This window comes from Pteropus medius, unplaced genomic scaffold (genome assembly GCF_902729225.1).
Source record: "Pteropus medius unplaced genomic scaffold, Ma_sr-lr_union100, whole genome shotgun sequence".
Classification (NCBI taxonomy): Eukaryota; Metazoa; Chordata; class Mammalia; order Chiroptera; family Pteropodidae; genus Pteropus; species Pteropus medius.
Genome location: NW_024341754.1, coordinates 623,262 through 641,700, shown reverse-complemented (window position 1 = coordinate 641,700; position 18,439 = coordinate 623,262). Strand labels below are relative to the sequence as shown.

Sequence of the window (18,439 nt, the reverse complement as noted above, 5' to 3'; positions counted from 1 at the left end):
TCCGGGAGATTCACCAATCTCAGGATCTGGTTCTTGATGAACTCCGATCTCCCATAATGCCTCGTGTATTTGCAAAATTTCGCTAAGAGACTACAGGTCCCATGAAACCCTGCAATATAAGCTTGAATTATCATAATCGAGCATCACTTGATTGTCTCAGGGCCAGTGGCGCAATGGATAACGCGTCTGACTACGGATCAGAAGATTCCAGGTTCGACTCCTGGCTGGCTCGGTGAGACGGGCGGTTCTTATTGCTGCTCATACAATACAGCTGTAAGCAGCACTTTTTAAACCTTCATTTTTTTCCCCTTATACTTTTTAAAATTTCTTCATTATCTTCTCAGGCCCTCATTTCAGGTCTAAATGATTGAGTTCTGCAGCCATCTTAGGTCAACTTTTTCCGTTACCTGATTCAAAGGTGGTTCTTGAGTCACTATTTCCGTCTCTATGAACCCTGAGAAAACTGAATTAATGGCTGGTGTTCTTAAAATACGCTTTGTTTGGGCCTTAGTATGTTATATCAGTGAATAGATTGTGGCAACTCAGCCACTAATTCCTCGTGATCCTGTATCTCAAACACAAAATGTAAATAAACACACATTCACATACACACAGGAGCGCGCGTGTGTGCGCGCGCACGAAGACAGAGAGAAGGAATTTATGGTGAGCAGTTATAGTAGAGAGGAGTCATGAACTGCCTGGCAGAGGCCTGAGAGAATCTCTACATTTTCCTTTGTCAATACCTGCTAGAGGGATGGGGAAATAAAAGAAAGGGATGAAGAAAAAGGCAACACCTAAAAAGATAAGGAGGTCCCAGAGGTGTCGAGGGCCTGGCAGCAGGGATGGAAAGAACACAAAAAGCCCAAAGCGGGAGGCGCTGACAGAACTTAAGGACCGACTGGCAGGGAGCTGTGAGAAAGAGAAGTCGGGGGTGATGCCCAGGGTCTGTGAGTGAGACAAGAAATAAGAGAACCGTTTAGGAGAATCAGGGTTTGGGTTTGGAAATGCCGAGTTGGACACCTAGGGGGCGCTGTGTAATAGAAAGTTGGATGAACAGAGACCTGCGCCAGACTAGATTTGGAAATCTCCAGAAGAGAGATAGTGACTAAAGCGATGAGACTGAATGAGATCGCTCTGGCCTATGGGGGACAAAGTCTTGGGAAATATGGAAAGGATGTAGTAGGATAAGTTCTAAGGAACCCTGGGTGCAATGTAAGTGCCCCAAGAAGATAAAAGTCCAAAAATCAAAGAACTGAGAAAATGCCTGTGAAACCTAAAGGGGTTGGAGGTTCTGTTGTCCTATCTTAGTCTTCATTTGATTCCTGCAGGTATTATGATTATGATTATTAGACTTTATATCATAGAACAGTTTTAAATTTACAGAAAAATTGAGCAGGTTTCCATATGCCTCCCCACAGCCTTCTCTATAATTAATATCTTAACATAAATATGGTGCATTTATTATGATTCATGGACCAGTATTGAAAACATTAACTAAAGTCCATAATTTATTCAAATTTCCTTAGTTTTTACCTAATGTCCTTTTTATGTTCCAAGAGCCCATCCAGGATACCATATTCCATATAGTTGTCATGTCTCCTTAGGCTCCTCTGGGCTATGACAGTTTTTCAGATGTTCCTTGTTTTTGATGACCTTGAGGAGTAGTTTTGAGGAGTTTGAGAAGTTGGCCAGCTATGCTGTAGGATGCCTTTCTACATGATGGTTTTCTCATGATCAGACTTGGATTATGGGTTTGAGAGAGGAAAATCACAGAGGCAAAGTGCCATTTTCATCACATCATATCAAGAGTACATCATGTTGACATATTTTATGACTGTTGATATTTACCTTTATCACCTGGCAGAAGTAGTAGTAGAATTACACTCCATTCTAGCCCCTCCATCCTGTACTCTTTGGAAAGAAGTCACTATGTACATCCCACACTTGAGTGGGGAGTTAAGTTCCCCCTCTTTTAGGGCAGAGTATCTACAGTATTTATTTAGATTCTTCCCTGCAGGTCTTATAAGTAGGTGGTTGTCTACTCAAAGTGTATGAGTGCTCCACTGACATTTTAAGAGGCTGAAAAGAGTCGCTGAGGAGGCTTGCTTGTTCTCTACCCCAGTTGTGCCCAACCAAACTCTACATTCACAGAAGACTTAGTAGATGATGTTTCTTCTTCAGAAGCTAATTATCTGAGTCGTGGACCATCTGTGCTCCTGGCATCTTCCTCCTGATGTCAAGCTGGTAGCTGCTCTGTTGGTTATTAACTAATCTATCCATGGGTAAGAGGGAGAGAGGAAAATCTATAAAACAGTAATGTCAATTTTGCCATTAGGTAAAACAATTTTCAAAAGGATTTCCGTAAAAAGAGCCTAGAATTTCTGACTGACTTTAAAGTAAGTTTAGATAGGCTGAATTTCATTCATCTTTGATGTCTTTGTTTTTTCATTTAAGATAGCCTCAACTATATGACAAGCATAATGCTGAACAGTTCCCAGTAATTCCAAACCACATTGCTCCCTGCCTTTCCTACAGCACTTTCCTGTGTCTTAAAAAAAAAACAGCATGTGCTGCGGGTCTGCCTTTATGAGCTGTAGAGAAGCAGAAGGAAAGGACTGAAAAAGAAATAGAGATTCTTGTAAAGGACTCTTCCTAGGCATTAAGTCAAAGTTGAAGTCTGTCTATGCTCTGCTTCTGTCTGCTCTCCCCTCCACGCTGAACTCTGACGCTTAAAAGCATGTGAATCATTGGATATAGGCCTTGGCTGGTATGAAGATAGAGAGATGGTAGGACAAAAGGGCAAATATCCTGGGTCAAAAATAATATTACTTCCTCCTACAGGAGTCAGTGACTAACAGGCCAGAGCATTGGAAACTTTTCTGGAAGGGAAAGAGTACCCACCCACTCCCAGATCATCTTCCAATGGGCCTGCCAGCATTCTTTACCTTCAGGCCCAGTTCTTCTACCTGATTCTGTTTTTAAGTCCTTGTGTAAAAACCTCCAGCTCATTGTAAACCCTCCTTTCATTGTCTCTTATGCTGCTCTCCTTCCTCAGCACTTGCCTCCCTCCCCAGGACCACCTTCACTCACCTTTGTGCCTGCCAAGCCTGCGGCACTCTTCCTTCAACACCAAAATAATGTCCCATTTGACCCTCTCACTGCTCCAAATTGCTGCTTCACAATCAAGGCTGTCCTCCAGTCACAAAAGTGGCAGAGTTACTGAGGCAAAATAATCTGTGCTGATTTGCATTCTCTTCCTTGTCATCTCTATTATATAGTATTTATCTGTCAAAATAGAAGGTAAAAACTGTTCTGAAACATAGAAAAAGATGGAAAACTACCCAATTTGTTTATGAAGCCAGAATATACCTAATATCAAAAACTGTTGGAAATAGCACCCCTCACACACACACACACACACACACACACACACACAAACCTATAGACAAATCTCGCTTATGAATAGAAATGTAAAATCCTAAAATATTTAAGATTAACACAAAATTCAACAGTACATTAACATAATAATTATATGCCACAACCAATTAGGGTTTATCACAGGAATTAACACAAGGTTAGGTATCAGAAAATTTATTTACGTAATAGAAGAAAAATAATTCAAAAAGAAAAACATTCCATGATTTTTAATAGCCACCAAAGAGAACATGGTAAGTTAATTCCATTTTCTATAAACATTCTTAATAGTCTTAATATTCTTCATATATAAATACATATATGTATCTATGAAGTCACTGATTTATGCAAAGGTAAAAACAAGGCTGTCTACTCTCATCACTGTGTTATTTAATATTATTCTGAAAAAATCCAATGCAGTGAGACTAGAAATTGAAAAAGAGGGGATTAAAACTTTTGGAAAGAGAGGCAAATTTATCATTGTTTGCAGATATGATTGTATAATAGAAGATCCATGAGAATCAGTTCTAAAATAATGAGAATTAATAATAGGATTCAGAGATGTCACTTGATACAAGACAAATATAAAATGTATTTGTAGCCTTCTTATACACTAAGAATAACCAATTAGAAGACATAATTAATAAAAATATCCCAATAACATGATAGTTAAGATCTTGGCTTGTGGAGCCAGATGGCTTGTTCATCCATTTACTAACCATGTGAACCTGACCCCTCTGTTCTATTTCCTCATCCACAAAATGGGAATGTAAATCTTGTAAGGCTGTTATGAGGAGTATAGTCAATATAGTAAAGCATTTTAAACTTACCCTGTACATGGTAAGCCTTCAGTATGCACTAGCTGTTGTGACTAGTGTTTTTCCCAGTCTCAGTGGTTACAATAACACCACCATTAAAAACTTAACTGTAACCTTACTGAAAAATGTGAGGAACCTGTTTAAAGACAATCACAAAAATTTGCTGAGAGATAAAATTAAAAAGTGGAGATGAGCCATGCTCTTAGAAAAAAATGAATCTCATGAAGATATTAATTTCAATTAATATCTCACTCTTACAAGTCAATCATGATTCTAATGAAATCTTTTGTTATTTGAAAAAATGATTCTACTGTTCACCTGTAATAAAAAGCAGAAAAGAAAGGCAAAGAAAAATTTTAAAAAGAAGAGAAAAGAGAGGAAATTTGCTCTATATATTTAGCCCTTTACCTCAAATTATTTATGAAATAAACAGTATATAAAGGGCTACAATATTCAGTTGGCACAAGAATAGACAGAATAAAAGAGCTTAACCAATAGTCCAGAAACAAACCAGTTGGATGTGTATATGTGTGTGATTAAATATATGAATTTAATTTGTGATATTAATAACAGCTAACATTTACTGAGCCCTTATTCCATGTCAGGTTCTATGAAAAGCACTTTACATTCACAAGAACCTCGAATCTTCATAAGAACACTGTGAGGTAGGAAGTGTTATTCATTTATGGGTCAAGGAGCTAAGTCTTAAAGAGGTTCAGTGACTTGCCCCCCTAAGAAGGGATTTAGATGGTGTTAACAAAACTAGATTGACTGACTCCAGAGCCCTTGATCTTAACCTTAAGACATATCACCTATAATTTTCCTTCTAGAAAGCTATCCTAGACAATCTTCACAAACTAGGACAAAGATTAATTAAGAGAAATGCTTAGGGTAGCATTTTTTTATGATCACAAAAAAATGTAAAACAACAAGTTGGATATTCCATAGGGATATGATTAAGTAAATCATCCATGCAATGAAATCTTAAGCAGCCATTAAAATCAATGTTGTCACAGAAAATTTAATAACATGGAGGAATGCTCGTGATATGCCATTAAATGATGCAGATTACAAATTGTCCATACAGAATGACCTCACTATATGAGAAAAAATTGTATTTTCCAAATTTCCTATTATTATGTTTATATTATATGGAAAAAATTTTAATGTATATAAAATCTGTGATCTCTGCCTGGTCTTTTTCTGCTTGTTTACATCCTTTTCCTTTTAAGGCCTAGCCAAGGCTTTACTCCTCTGTAGGCTCCTATAGCTATTCGGCAGTCACTCTCGCTTCATAGCAATACTGTAATAGTAGTTCTCCTAGGTGGACTAGTATTTATGAAGCCTTATCACATGCCAGACACTTCAAATGTATTATCTCACTTAATCCTCAGGACGTGATCTTGTGGGGCAGGAATTTTTAATATATCTATTTTGTAGATGAGAGGACAGAGTTATGCTTCAAATAAATGAAAGAGCCAGAATAAGAATCCAGTTCTTCTGATTCCCAACTCGTTGCGTTTTCTTTTACAATGTTTCCCAAATGTGGTCCAAGGACCTTGGGGGCTCCCAGAGACTCTTTTATGAGGTGCAAGAGGATATCTTACATGTCTGTGAGGCCAGATTTTCTTTATTCATCCAAAGCCATATATCAGCACAGAAAGCAGATATGAGAATTCAGTTGTCTTCTATTAAGCCAGATGTCAATGAGATTTTCATTAAAATGTCTTATGTTAATACACAATGAGCTTATGCTTTTAAATGAATAAAAATATTTTATAAATTTTTCTTAGAAAAAATTTTTTCTTAGATTTAATTTTTTTGATTAGAAAAATGTTCAGTTTATTAAATATTGTGAATGTCTAGAATATGAGGTACATCATTTCAATATGTAAATATCCAATCACATTTCAAAGTCAAATTTAGATTACCTGAAATTCTTCTTTGTTTTTCTTTAACAATTACAACTAAGACCATTCTAAATTAGTTTCTTCAGTCTTTAAGATAGCTTTTTAAATGATATTCAAATAAACTTCAAGTACTTATCTTCAACTTTTCTGAATAAAAAGTTTCCATTCTTGTCACAACCTTACAGTTCGTATATTTGATATTACTCAATGGCGTTTTATATGTAATAAGAAAGGAAAGTTTCAATGAATATATGAAAACCATTTAACCCTTACTCATTATTTGCTGCCTCCTTCTCTCTGACATGATACATAAAGCTCTTTTGGTTCTATGTTTGCCACAAGGGACTAAGTATTGCTTCCATGAAATTGAAATCTAATCGAGGTCATATTTAAAGATCAAAGCAGTTGTGACTGAATGGAACTTGGATATTGCATAACTCCATCTTGACAGAGAGTTATGTTCATGAAACATTTATGCCCAAATAATTTTTTTTCTAAATAATTTTTTTCTGATATCCTTCAGGAAAAGGCCATTGATGTTCTCTGTTTTAATTTTTAATATGAGAAATATCGATAGATAAAACCTACATAAACAAAAGCTCTTTGGAGTCCTTAAAAGTCATTGAGAACAAAGGAGTCCTGCAATCAAAAAGATAGAGAACACCTGCTTTACTTGCCCAGCGCTGCCCTCCTGGAGCTTCTGATGTTGTAGATAGGCTTGAATATGCCTGGCATGACAAGCACCTCGAATAAGTTGTAACAAAGTGCTGCTGTGAAGATTTAGATCACAGTGAGACCTTTTCTAGCATTCCAAATAATAGAGAGGCAGAAGTTGAGGCGTGCCTCAAAAATGATAGGATTTTCTGATCAGAAGAGTTCTTGCCAGGTGGATAAAACCTAAACAGGCACAGGAAAGCATGAAAGGGTGAGTAAGCCCATGGAGGCAGCTTCAGGTGAGTAGAGGGTGTAAGTGGTGGAGGAAAGGCTGCAAAGTGGAACTGCACTGTGAGGGCCTCAATGCACAGAGACTGCGTTTGGTGTGCAGTAGGAGACCTGACGTGTTGTGAACAGAGAAATGACAAAATGAAGTGAAAATTACAAAATACTTATGAAAAGTAAATCAGAATCATCATAAAAATCAGCCTGGCAGTGGTTTATAGGACGAAAAGAGGGGTAGTTAGGACAGTTTATAGGGCCCGCAATGAGAACCTGAGAAAGGTATGGCAGTGGCAGGGGAAATATGCCCATTGGCCATGCCAGCTGGACTCATGGATGGCAGGACATTGGTGAGGTCTTCTGGTTCAGGGCCTTGCCCCAGCTTTGCGGGCCCAGAGCCTCCAGTTGTTAGCAGGCGCTTATGTCCAACTCCCTGCGACACTCACCAGAGACCAGTATTTATACTGCATGTACATGGAGGATTGCACTTTCCAGGGGCAGGGATAGTCATCTGATGTATGGAGCATCCCATAGTCAGGGATAGTAAAATCAATAAACATGATGTTGCTTGAAGGGGTGTATATTTGGATCCAAGGCTTCAGAGGGGCCCAGAACAACAGATTCTGGAGCCACACTGCCTGGGTTCCTGTCCTGGCTCTTCAACTTAAAGTTTTGTGACATTGCAAAAGTTCCCTGATCTCTCCACGCCTTACTTTATTTCTGTGTTTGTAACATGGAGATGATAATAGTACATATCTCAGAAGTTTGCTGTGATAATTAAATGACTTATTACACGCAGTGTGCTTAGAAATCATGTCTGAGTCTATAGCCATGACCCCTGAACATGCCCGATGTCTCTGATCTCGGAAGCTAAGCAGGGATGGACCTGGTTAGTACTTGAATGGGAGACCACCTAGGAATATCAGGTGCTATAGGCGTTGAAAGAAGAAATCATGTCTGATACCTAATAAAGTTTCAAAGCTCTTGTTTTATGGAGAGAGCTTGCAATGAAGCCTTGTTCCTGCCCCCAGGTGTAGCCCCCTCTCTCCAGTAACTTAACTTATATCTCCAAGTCAATGTCTCTTTGAAACAGGTTTAGGTCTAGATGAAAACCAGAATACCTGTGAGACGGTTAGTTTTATGTATGTCAACTTGGCTAGCTGACAATACCATTATTTAATCAAACACTAATCTAGGTATTGCAGTGAAAATGTTCTATAGGTGTGGTTAACCTCTACAATCAGTTGACTTTAAGTACAGTAACCTTTTTGGTTTTTTCTTTTTTTTTTTCAAGTACAGTAACCTTGGTTAATGTGATTGATCCAATCAGTTGAAGGCCTTAAGAGCAAAAACAGTTTAGGGAAGAAATTCTGCCTCAAGACTGCAGCATTGAGTTTCCACCCTGCAGCTTGCCCTACAGATTTTCAACTCGCCAGTCTTACAATCACGTGAGCCAATTCCTTAAAATAAATCTCATTTCATATATATATTAGGTTCTGTTCCCTAGAGAACCATGACCTTGCTATTTAGATAACCCTTTTCTAAACTCTGGACTGATCATCTGATCATTTATTTTGGTTACACATTCTTTCTTCAGGCAGACTTAGTACATGTAGGTTTCTCTGAATTTCGGTTATATTTTTCTGAGATCAGAACTTACTTAGCTACTTTGGCTAGACCTCGACCACTCGAATATAAAGCACTTTTAAGGGTAAATTATTTCTACAGATTGCTAATCTCATCTATTATGAGTTGACTCATTTTCACTGTCTCAAGGTAGAAAGAGACCCTATTGCCAGTTCCTTTAACAAAACCTAGCTCCGATCATTCAGGATGGGTAATGTAAGAAGACTCTTCATGGGGCAAGAGGCCCCACGGGGAGGCTGGACGTCAGGGATTCCCCTCTGGGGATCATCAGACTGGCCTCTAAAGGGTGTTGGATTTCCTGTTTATGAAAGCTGAGAAAAAAGCAGGGTCAATCCCCAGGAGACCACCGCTATTCACCCTTCACGGAGAACCTCAAGGGGATAGATTTTATTTGTCCAAGAGCCCTAGAGTTTCCTTACAGAGAGCAATCCTATCGTAAGTTCTGGAGGTGATTTACTTTGCTTCTCATTAGGGAGGAAGGATCATCAAGACTTGCTTCTTGATCAGATGTAGTAAAAGACTAGTGAAGAGAGAGATGACTGAGGAAGAATGGAGAGGCAGATGTAAATCTTTTCTGAAAAGCATGAAGGTGAGAGAGAGGGCAGCTGAGGGCCAAGATGGCAACTCTCAGCAATCACGATCACATATACTCTCTGCTTGCCCTCCAAGTCTTCTCTTCTATTCCACAATAGACAACAGCACATGTGAAGGACTCCTACTGTAAACCTTCCATCTCGTCAGTGTGAAGAATGAAAGGACCCAGACAAACCACTGTAGTGCTCCCTTCAGGTGGCACTAAACACCCCCTGTGCTGTTTTCCCCCCATCATAGAACTGTTGTAAAAGACTTTTTTTCTACCAAACTACATTCAGAAGCTCAGTAATTTTTTTTTCAATGAAATTATTATTTCAAATACCAAAACCTAGTATGGTTCATGAGCCCCTAGTTAAATGAAGAAATGCTGAATGCAATAGTAAAATACCAGGAAGAACTATTTTGAGGTTTTTGATGTTCATTTCCAGATGCTACTAACTACAAAGGGAAAATGTACTTTTATATACTAGGGAGATCTGGCAGTTACCACCTTAACTGAGCAATCAAGCTAAGCATAATTAATAGTGAGACATTATGACCTGATGTAGCTCTGGGGTGATGTAATGTGAAGTATGTAATGTAATCTATTAAGTATCCTTTGCAAAAATGTTTACCCTGAATCTTAAAAACCCTGTAGACTTACATCCAGTTTACAGAATATGTAGGCTTATTGCACTGTCCAACAGAACTTTTGGCAATGATGTATATTTTGTGTATCTGCACTAATATAGTAATCATTAACATCCTGAAAGTTTAATAGCCACATGTGGCTAGTGGCTAGTATATTAGGCAGAACAGGAAAGGAACAAATTACATCACATGAAACAATTAGACAATGGGACATTCTACAAGGTAATCCATCTTGAGTTTTCAGAAAGTCAATTTTGTTAAAAAAAAGAAATGGGGGCAATGTTCTATTTTAAAAGAAATTAAAGAAACCTAACATTCAACTGTAATACATGAACCTTTATTGGGCCCTAGACCAGGAAAAAAATTGGAGAAATTTGAATATGATCTCAATAATAAATATTATAAAATTATTTTTTTAAGTGTACTAATTTTATTAGTTATACAGGGGAGTGTCCTTATTTTTAGGAGTTGCTTACTTATTTAAGGAATGAAATGTCATAATGCCTGCAACTTACTATAAAACGTTGAGAAAAATAAGTCTGTATAACTAACTATACCTTTATCTAGAGAGAGGACGAAGAGGGAGAGAAAAGAGGGAGAGAAAAGCAGAATGGTTGCAGTTATTTAATAAAGGTTGAGTATACTGGTACTTATATCATTCTTTCAACTTTTCTGTAGGTTTGAAAACTCCCCTCCCCCCCCCCGCCAAAATTGGGATAAAATAAACTATAGAACTAAGCAATATTGAATATGTCAGTATTTCCATTAATCTATTTACTATTTGTTCATTCTGTGTGGGCCAACATTTGCTCATAGATAAATGGTAGTAAGTACCATGTAAGGAAAAATTTAAAGTTAAGTCAAAATTTAAAGTTAATTTTTCCTTGAAATCAATCCAAGACCATCATTATTTGATCTTAGAAGAATGCCTTGAAAGTGCTTTGACAAACTGAGTAGACTCTTCTAAGTAAAAATGGTCTGCTTCTGCTCAGTCCCTGACTTTGATACCAGCCAGGACCCTACCTTGTTCTAAGCTAAGTAGACCATGGAACTTGGTTCCTCAGGGTGATCTCCTTCCACCCCCTGCTTTTGGAGAAATTAACCCTCAAACCACACCAGAGGGAACCAGGAGTACAAGTGGCTCGTGTCCTTTCCTGTAACAAGAACGGGATGCCCAGCTGCTTTGTCATAACACCCCCCACTGAGAGCCACAGTGACAGAATAGTTCCCCACCTGCCTTAACATCTAGCACTCCTCTGGAGACTGTAGTTCTTCAAGAGTAAGCCAGTTTTAATTCACTCTAGCTCTCAAAGAATGAAGCCTCAAAAACTCCACGTGGTCAGGCTGGTAATTCTACCTCTCACCCTTTGTGTAAACATTGTAAATCTGTCTCTATTTGGATCCACTCAGTTCTCCCTTCCTACCCACACAAACTTCAGTGTTCTTTTTCCATCCCTGCCCAAAGGAAAATGACTAAAATCTTAAGACACAATATTATTACTTTATTCAGAAGATAATAAAATATAATACAGGGCCAACAGTGAAAAATAGCTGTACATAAAATGACATAAATCAGCTACATTTTCCAGAAGTCTCAGTCATTATAAACAAGGAAGAAAAACCAGGAGGGTGCCTAAATGACTGCAGTAATTCAAGCAAGTGTCCCCTCACTCCCTTGAGCAAAGGTTGCCCCAGGTGGAGGTGGTCCTTTTACCAGGAAGAGAAGGCAGCGCCTATGCAGAAGTTGTGCCCCCTGGCCCTGCCAATGCTCAGCGGTAGGCCTTGCTGAACTCCTGGAGAGCCCAGCGCTTGTTCTCAGTTGCCTGCTTGAGTTGGGTGTACTCCTTTACCAGCCTGTCAAATTCGTCTCCAAGGACCTCATAGGTGTTCAGGACCTGTCGGGACTTCTCCATGTCGTGTTCTTGTAAGCGAATGGCCCCCTCCAAACGGTCCCTAAGAGCCCAGGCACAGAATATAAAATATTAAGGACCTGCTTTTCAGAAAGCAGACAAGAATGGGAACATGTTAAAATGAATGAGTCTGGAGAGTGTGGGAACCAGCTCTGAACAGCTATACCAAGCTCTTCAGAGTTCTTACCTAATGAGACGATGAACTTCCACTTTCTCAGCAGTGTAAGTGTCAGACAAAATCTTTAGCTCCTCCATCCTGACAGAGGGAAGAAACAAATGTCAAGCTGAGGATCGCGGACAGAGGCAGAGTTAGAATGGAACACAGTACCTGCCCATGGTCAAGGGGTGGGCTAAACAGTGGCCAGATAAACAAGGTCACTCTGAATTCCTGAGCAATTTATCTCACAGTCAAGCACCGATTTCAGAAAGCTTTAAAATAAAAGACTCAAGAATGTTAAAAGCTTTGGGGTACCCTAAAGGCTAATACCAAAGGGTGACGTTTACTGGATACCCACAAGGTACTAGGCATGGCAGGGAGGAGAGATGAGGACAAGGGCTAGAGGGAGTGCTACGCATCCCTTAGATGCACAGGAGTCATAGCTCACCTCAGCTTGAGGATCATGGCACTGCACTTGATCTCCAGGTACTGGGCATTGATGCGGTCTAGCTCAGACTGAGTCTTCAGCCGGTGCTCCTGAAGAAGCCTCTGCAGCAACGCGAGGCAGCGGAGAAGCACCTGAGCCCCAGGAGGCAGGAGGAAGACAGTGTAAAGATAAGATAGTAGAGAAGACAGATCAGAAATCCTTGGTCTCCCCAAAGGTGCCCCTGGGGTCAGAGCAAAAGAGAGGAGGCTACCCCACTGCTCTGACCAACCTGGGAATAGGTGGCACTCTTCTTCTCCAGCAGCACTATCTGCTCCTTCTGCTGGCTCTTCGCATCCTGGCACTGCTGCTTCTCACCCACGAGGACCTCTGCCAGTTTCCACACCTTTGCTGCCTTCAGGGTTTCACTATCTGAATCTGGGCAAAAAGACAGAGTACTAGACAGGAAAACCCTAGTTGCTACGGCCCTTTTAAGGCCATTTTTCAGTGCCCCTACCCTACATCTAGCCCTACAAATCCTGTCTTCTTCCAGGTTTTCTTCTGATGTCCTGTTAAAAACGGCCAGTTGTCAGAATTATGTTCTCTTCACTCTTAACTTTAATTCCAGATTTGGCCCTTACTTCTTAAATCATAGAAATAGAGATAAGGAAAATTTTCTTCCCTATTCCATTCTGATTCTCCTGAAAAGAACGAACTCATCCTTCCCTGCAGCAAGAGGACACTCCAGCTTGGCACCTCACTGAATAAAAGGAGCGCTCACGAAATTCCTTGTTTTTATTCTACCAGTGAGGAAACACACAAATAAGCATCTCCAATGTCTCCAATGCTTCCCAGCTTCTGCCCCAAATCTGACATTCAAATACACTGTTCTCAACAGAGCAGCCCAGGAACCCTGGAGGCCAGCTGCAAACAGAACACAGAGTGCCGGCACTCACCCGAATTGGGATCGTGGTAGCAGAGCAGGGTGAAACATTTTTTCTTGAGCTGCTCCTCCACTTCTAGTGGGAGTCGAGCTCTCATCCACACAAAATCCTACAGCCACAGAAGCAAAAAGAGAGATGCAAATAGACTGTTAGAACTAGGAAGATGTACCCAATGAATACACAATGATAACAATCTTAATGATAACCAAAGGAAATGCATTAAGAGACATAAGGGAGATTTTTTAGCCTATCGAACTGTCAAGATCCCAGGCTGATGAAAACATGGGGAACTAGGGACACTGTAATCACCTTTCTGGAGAGCAGTTTGGCAATATGTACCAACATATTATACGTATGTATCCTTTACTGAGTGACTTGGTGATTCTACTGAGCAGTAACACTTGAGAAACAATCATACAATCATACAAGGGCAAAGACACATATGAACTAGCATGTTTGTATCAGTGTGGTTTCTAACAGCGAATATGTAGAAACAACCTTAAATTAATATCCATCAATAAGGTTAAACAAATTATGCTACATTCATAAAATGGAATCCTGTAAGCAATTTAAACTGATGATATAATAAGAATACAGAGCATTAACTATGTCTGGACACTGTGCTAAGAGTGCTTTAGGAAGTATCATTTTCTTTACATTTATTGATTGAAAAAAAGTCCAAAATATATTAAGTGAAAACATATTATACTACATAAGCATAAAGGGTATAATACCATTTATGTCAATCTGTATATAATAATGTATTTATTTCTAAATGTAGCATTTTAGTTCTTACTCTCTTCCGTGTAACATTTTTTTTTGAGTATTGATACACCATAAACATGTATCATCTTTATAAAAATGATAAAGCTTAACAAAAAAAAATGTTTAAATATATAGGAAAAATTAAGCCCTTTGGCTTCTTTGGTCCCAATATCTATCTGCCTGTCTCCAACCTCTGAGGGTGGCATGAGCTCCAGAAGGTCCGCTTTCTCCAGTCCTAGCAGTGGAGGTATCACTCTCTCCTGGCTACTAGGACCTAAGAGCTGTGTCAGTTCAGTCACGAGTAGCCGTTGTTCAAGGGTCTCATGAAACTGAGAGAATGAAAACAAAAAAGAGGTTACTATTAAACTTCTCTCACTCCCCGTCCTCCATCCTCACAAACCAGTTCTTCACACATTTTCCAAGTTCTTGAATATGTCACCTCCTTCAGATACCTTCTCGGCTGCCAGTGCCTTTTCCTGTTAATCTTTCTTTTCAAAACCCTGACAACACACTCACCTCTTCCCCATAACTACAGTCCATTTCTTTTTGATAACCATTACACGAAGCTCTATGTCCCTCAGATCATATAATCAGATGAAGCCACAGGTGGCCTGGTCATTCCTACAGCTGGTAACAAACCCCTACTTCATCTCTCCTGCCTCACCTTTTTGTCCTCAGAAGTTAAACTTGTGTCTTGTGTCTTCACATAGTAGTCCACAAGCAGCTCTTGAATTATTCTCTGTAAAATCTCAGACCTCAGCCATGCTGTCTTATGCAGTCGAACTTTCTTCCATGCCTAGAAAACCAAAAAAATCCCAAGTAGGAACCTCTCTTGGAATATTTTTTCCTTCCTCCTATCATCCCTTCACCCAAGGTTCTTACCTGAGCCTGTTCCTGTGCCAGAGAGAGGCTTAAACCACTCTCGTCCACGTGTTGTGAGAGACTCAGCAACAGTCTGCTGAAGTGTGGGTTCTTTAACAGGTCCTCTTCACTCAGGTTACAAGGAGGTAGCTGTTTGCTGCACACTTAATTGGATGTCCCCCATAGGGACAAAAAAGCAAAGACAGTATGGACTCTTAATTTATATATTTAAGCATAACTCTTAGCTTAATATTCACTTCCAAAAAACCCCTAGGTTTTTGGTAGGAAGGTTTTCTAAATCTGATGAAACTTAAAAAAAAAATCCACAAATAAACTAGAGGCAATACTCAAAGTAACAAACATTTATATTACATACAAGGACATTAATCAAGAATTAGGGAATGAGTCTCTAATAAAACGAAGATCTTAGAAAATGGAAATGCAGTTGGAAAGTATGAGACAAATAGAATCGAGACTAAGGGACCCTTTAGTAGGGATCACCTCAGTACCCAAAATGCCTCATTCACACAGAACAACCAGAATGCTGGAGGAATGGGGGAAAAAAATGAATGTTAAATTCCAACTTTGGATGTGATCTCTAACTGTGTAAGCCAGACTGAGAGAAAGTATACACTTACTAAGATTAAGTAAAAAATTTAATTAACCGAATTCTCCTCATTGTAAACAGAGTTGAATTACTCATGTGGATGCAGAAGAGCACACACATGAGAAAAAGTGCAAGAAACTGGGATCCTCTCGTTATTCCTTATGCTCAGGGGGCTTTCTTTCCATCTCTTTTCTGACATGCTTTCTGCTGGGGTCTTTCGTTTTACTCCTACTTTCCAAACACTCAAATTTTAATTCTTTGGACCATTATACTCAAAGTCCTTTTACAGAATAAGAAATCTCTTTTTTCTCCCCAAAGGCATTGAAGGATCAATATGGAAATGGTCAATACATAGAAGATTCAAGTTCTTGATGGATTTAAGATATAGAAAAGACTTTAGATATGGAAAGAATTTAATATATGGAGGATCTGAGATTTTGGAGAACAAGACATGAGAAAATTCAAGTCACAGGTAGAAAGGAAGCCTTTAAAGATTTTGCTGGCCACCCTTATCTTCAGGATATGCTTGCTCACACAGCATGAGAGCATCTTGAGTTTTTAGTCTATTGTACAAGAAGGTGCTAAACAGAAGTCAGTATAATCTGTTTTCCAATAAGACAATGTTTAAGAATCTTCATGTATTCTAATTTCCCTAGAAACGTAGGCTTCTGTCAGAGAAATCATACCCATAAACATCATAAATTCTTATTATAAAAGGTAAGAACATAGATTAGACCTCTCTGGATAAGTCATCAAGCCTCTTGCAAATGACTATCTTTACCTTGTTGGAGTATTTCCACCCCTTCTCCAGGTGAGCAGAAATCCCCAGATGCCATCTGATTTTTTTCTTGGGATTCTTATCTGTGGAACTAAGTGGGGTGGGGGGTTGGGGGGGGGAAGATGAATAAATTAGCTGGCTGCTCCACAGAAAACTACCTTGAGCTCACATTTCTGTTGTCTATACCTGGGGAGGAACCTCAAGGATATCTTTTACAGGGCAGAACCATAACACACATCCTGGGTACTAAGCTCTTATACAAATTTTATGGACAAACAGACTTATCAGTGGTAAAACATTCTGCATTCTAATCACCTAAACGTTTCCATTTGTTATAATCCTTCTAAAAAGATGCTTCTTTAGGAAAGAAAAATTTCTAATTAATTAGTCTAAACAAGCGGTTGCCCCCCTCCCCCCACCATAATGTTTAAGTTAAAAGTGAGCTGCTGCTTTCCAGTTATGAGTGAACTGGGGAAAGGGAAAAAAAGAAATCAAAGTCTACTTTCTCCCCCAAAGCATCCAGCTATTAAATTCCACTATAGTTTCTTGTGCTTCTTTAACTTGTCTTTTCATCTAAGATCTGTTGGTAGTTTTTGACCATTAACTCCAGAAACAACCGTCAAGAGTGACAAATTATTCCACATTTGAACAACAACTGGTTTTCACATAACAGCATTAGTAAAGATCACCTGGAGGAAAGAGCATGACAAAAAGACAGACAGGATGTCAGTGCCAAAAGAGTAATGGAAAGGTGTAGTTAATGCAGCTGAGGGGTGTTCTGCCAGAACAGAGAGTACACTGAAAAAGAATGACATCAACACAAAGGGGCAGTAAGGATGGGCACAGTTTGGGCTCTGGAGATGAAAATTTTCCCTTGACATTATTTTCCATTTTTCTACTCCTCCCCCTCTTCTAAGGTATCAAACTCCAAAGGGCAGCTGGGCCTCCAAAGCAGAACAGACATAGAAGGTTATTATGATTTAACACTTCACATTCACAGAACATTTGGTTTACTCCCTCGTTTTATGAGTAACATCAAAGTAACTACTCATTTGTTTTGTAACATGGACTACAGGGGGACAAAGCTGAGGAATCAGAATGCTAGGACTAAATTTGCAGTTCAGCCGGTTCTGTGTGAATTTAAGGGAAATGTTTTTTTTTGTGCCAAACTTTTTTCCACCTGCAAAACTGAGATAACGATTCTTGCCTTGCACAGGCATTAAGAATTAATAACACAATCTATGTGTCAACAAAAGCCACTACTTAGTTAAGCTCAGTGTTTTAGCAACTGTTTATCGTTGATCTAAGCCTGCTGCAAATTTCACACGCGAAAATGAGGACTACCTTAAATTTCAAAAAGTCAGTTGTTATTCCTTTCCTAGGGTAACTACCCATTTCGGTTTTATGGTGCTTTTCTTTACCCTTTTTTTAATGTTAGACAGTGTGAATAAGGTTTGGCAATCAGGTTCGATTCTCCACCCTCTGCACTCAGACATATTAAAACGCTGCTACAGGGACCCAAGCATTTAAATGTTCTGACTCAGGCGTCTTTAAAATTCCTAGAGCTGTCTTTACACGATGCACTGAACGTTAAATTGATTTTACAGGTATTTTCACAAGATGTGACCCTTCCAGGGCCCGAGATGAATCAAAATGCGGAGCGGGCTCTCCGGCGCCTACTTCCCTTCCGTCTGGGCAGCCAAGGATTCGCAAGGGCGAAGGCGGCCTCGGCGGCCGGAGGCCCGGTACTGGCGGGATTGACCCTCCCAGGCTCCTCTTCCCCGCAGCGCCGCCCGCCGACCCTCTGAAGCAAACCTGCACACCATTGGGCTGAGCAGAAGCTCCCGAGGCCGTGCGGAGCAGGCTGGGGCTGGATGGCCGGCAGCGTCAACATCCGGGCCCCCGTCCGCGCCCAGGTTCCGGAACCTCTCACACCGGCCCCGCGTTGGGGTGGGGGCAAGCTAGGCCCCAGAGGCCCGTACGGGGAAGTTCGGGGGAGGGGAAAGAACCTAAGAGCCAAAGGGGCTGCGTGGGAAGGAGGAGG

General features: G+C 39.9%; 1 protein-coding gene and 1 non-coding gene across 4 annotated transcripts; one reads left to right on the top strand and one right to left on the bottom strand.

The window, feature by feature from the left end:
* The first annotated feature begins 159 nt into the window (after positions 1–159).
* TRNAR-ACG (transfer RNA arginine (anticodon ACG)) lies at positions 160–232 on the top strand. The gene has a single exon. It is a non-coding gene; the product is annotated as a tRNA-Arg (tRNA).
* Positions 233–11,430: 11,198 nt separating this feature from the next.
* HAUS4 (HAUS augmin like complex subunit 4) lies at positions 11,431–18,402 on the bottom strand. 3 transcript variants are annotated; one of them, XM_039851744.1, is made up of 10 exons: positions 18,211–18,402; positions 16,399–16,486; positions 15,032–15,167; positions 14,814–14,945; positions 14,341–14,478; positions 13,397–13,493; positions 12,733–12,878; positions 12,465–12,595; positions 12,047–12,115; positions 11,431–11,902 (listed from the first exon to the last, which is right to left on the bottom strand). In XM_039851744.1, exons 1-10 carry the CDS (start codon positions 18,287–18,289, stop codon positions 11,719–11,721), a joined length of 1,200 nt encoding a protein of 399 aa, XP_039707678.1. In that variant the 5' UTR covers positions 18,290–18,402; the 3' UTR covers positions 11,431–11,718. The 3 variants fall into 3 exon arrangements, with proteins under 3 accessions (XP_039707678.1, XP_039707699.1, XP_039707688.1); XM_039851765.1 differs by having other exon boundaries at positions 15,032–15,174; positions 18,211–18,356; XM_039851754.1 differs by having other exon boundaries at positions 15,032–15,174; positions 18,219–18,356.
* Between the last annotated feature and the right edge of the window lie 37 nt (positions 18,403–18,439).

Coding starts and splice junctions, on each gene's coding strand:
- HAUS4 (XM_039851744.1), bottom strand. CDS start 18,289: ATGTTGACGCTGCCGGCCATCCAGCCCCAGCCTGCTCCGCACGGCCTC. Junction 15,168..16,398: donor GGTGGAAATACTCCAACAAG/GTAAAGATAGTC, acceptor TTAAGTGTGCAG/CAAACAGCTACCTCCTTGTA. Junction 12,596..12,732: donor AGAGTGCCACCTATTCCCAG/GTTGGTCAGAGC, acceptor CCTGGGGCTCAG/GTGCTTCTCCGCTGCCTCGC.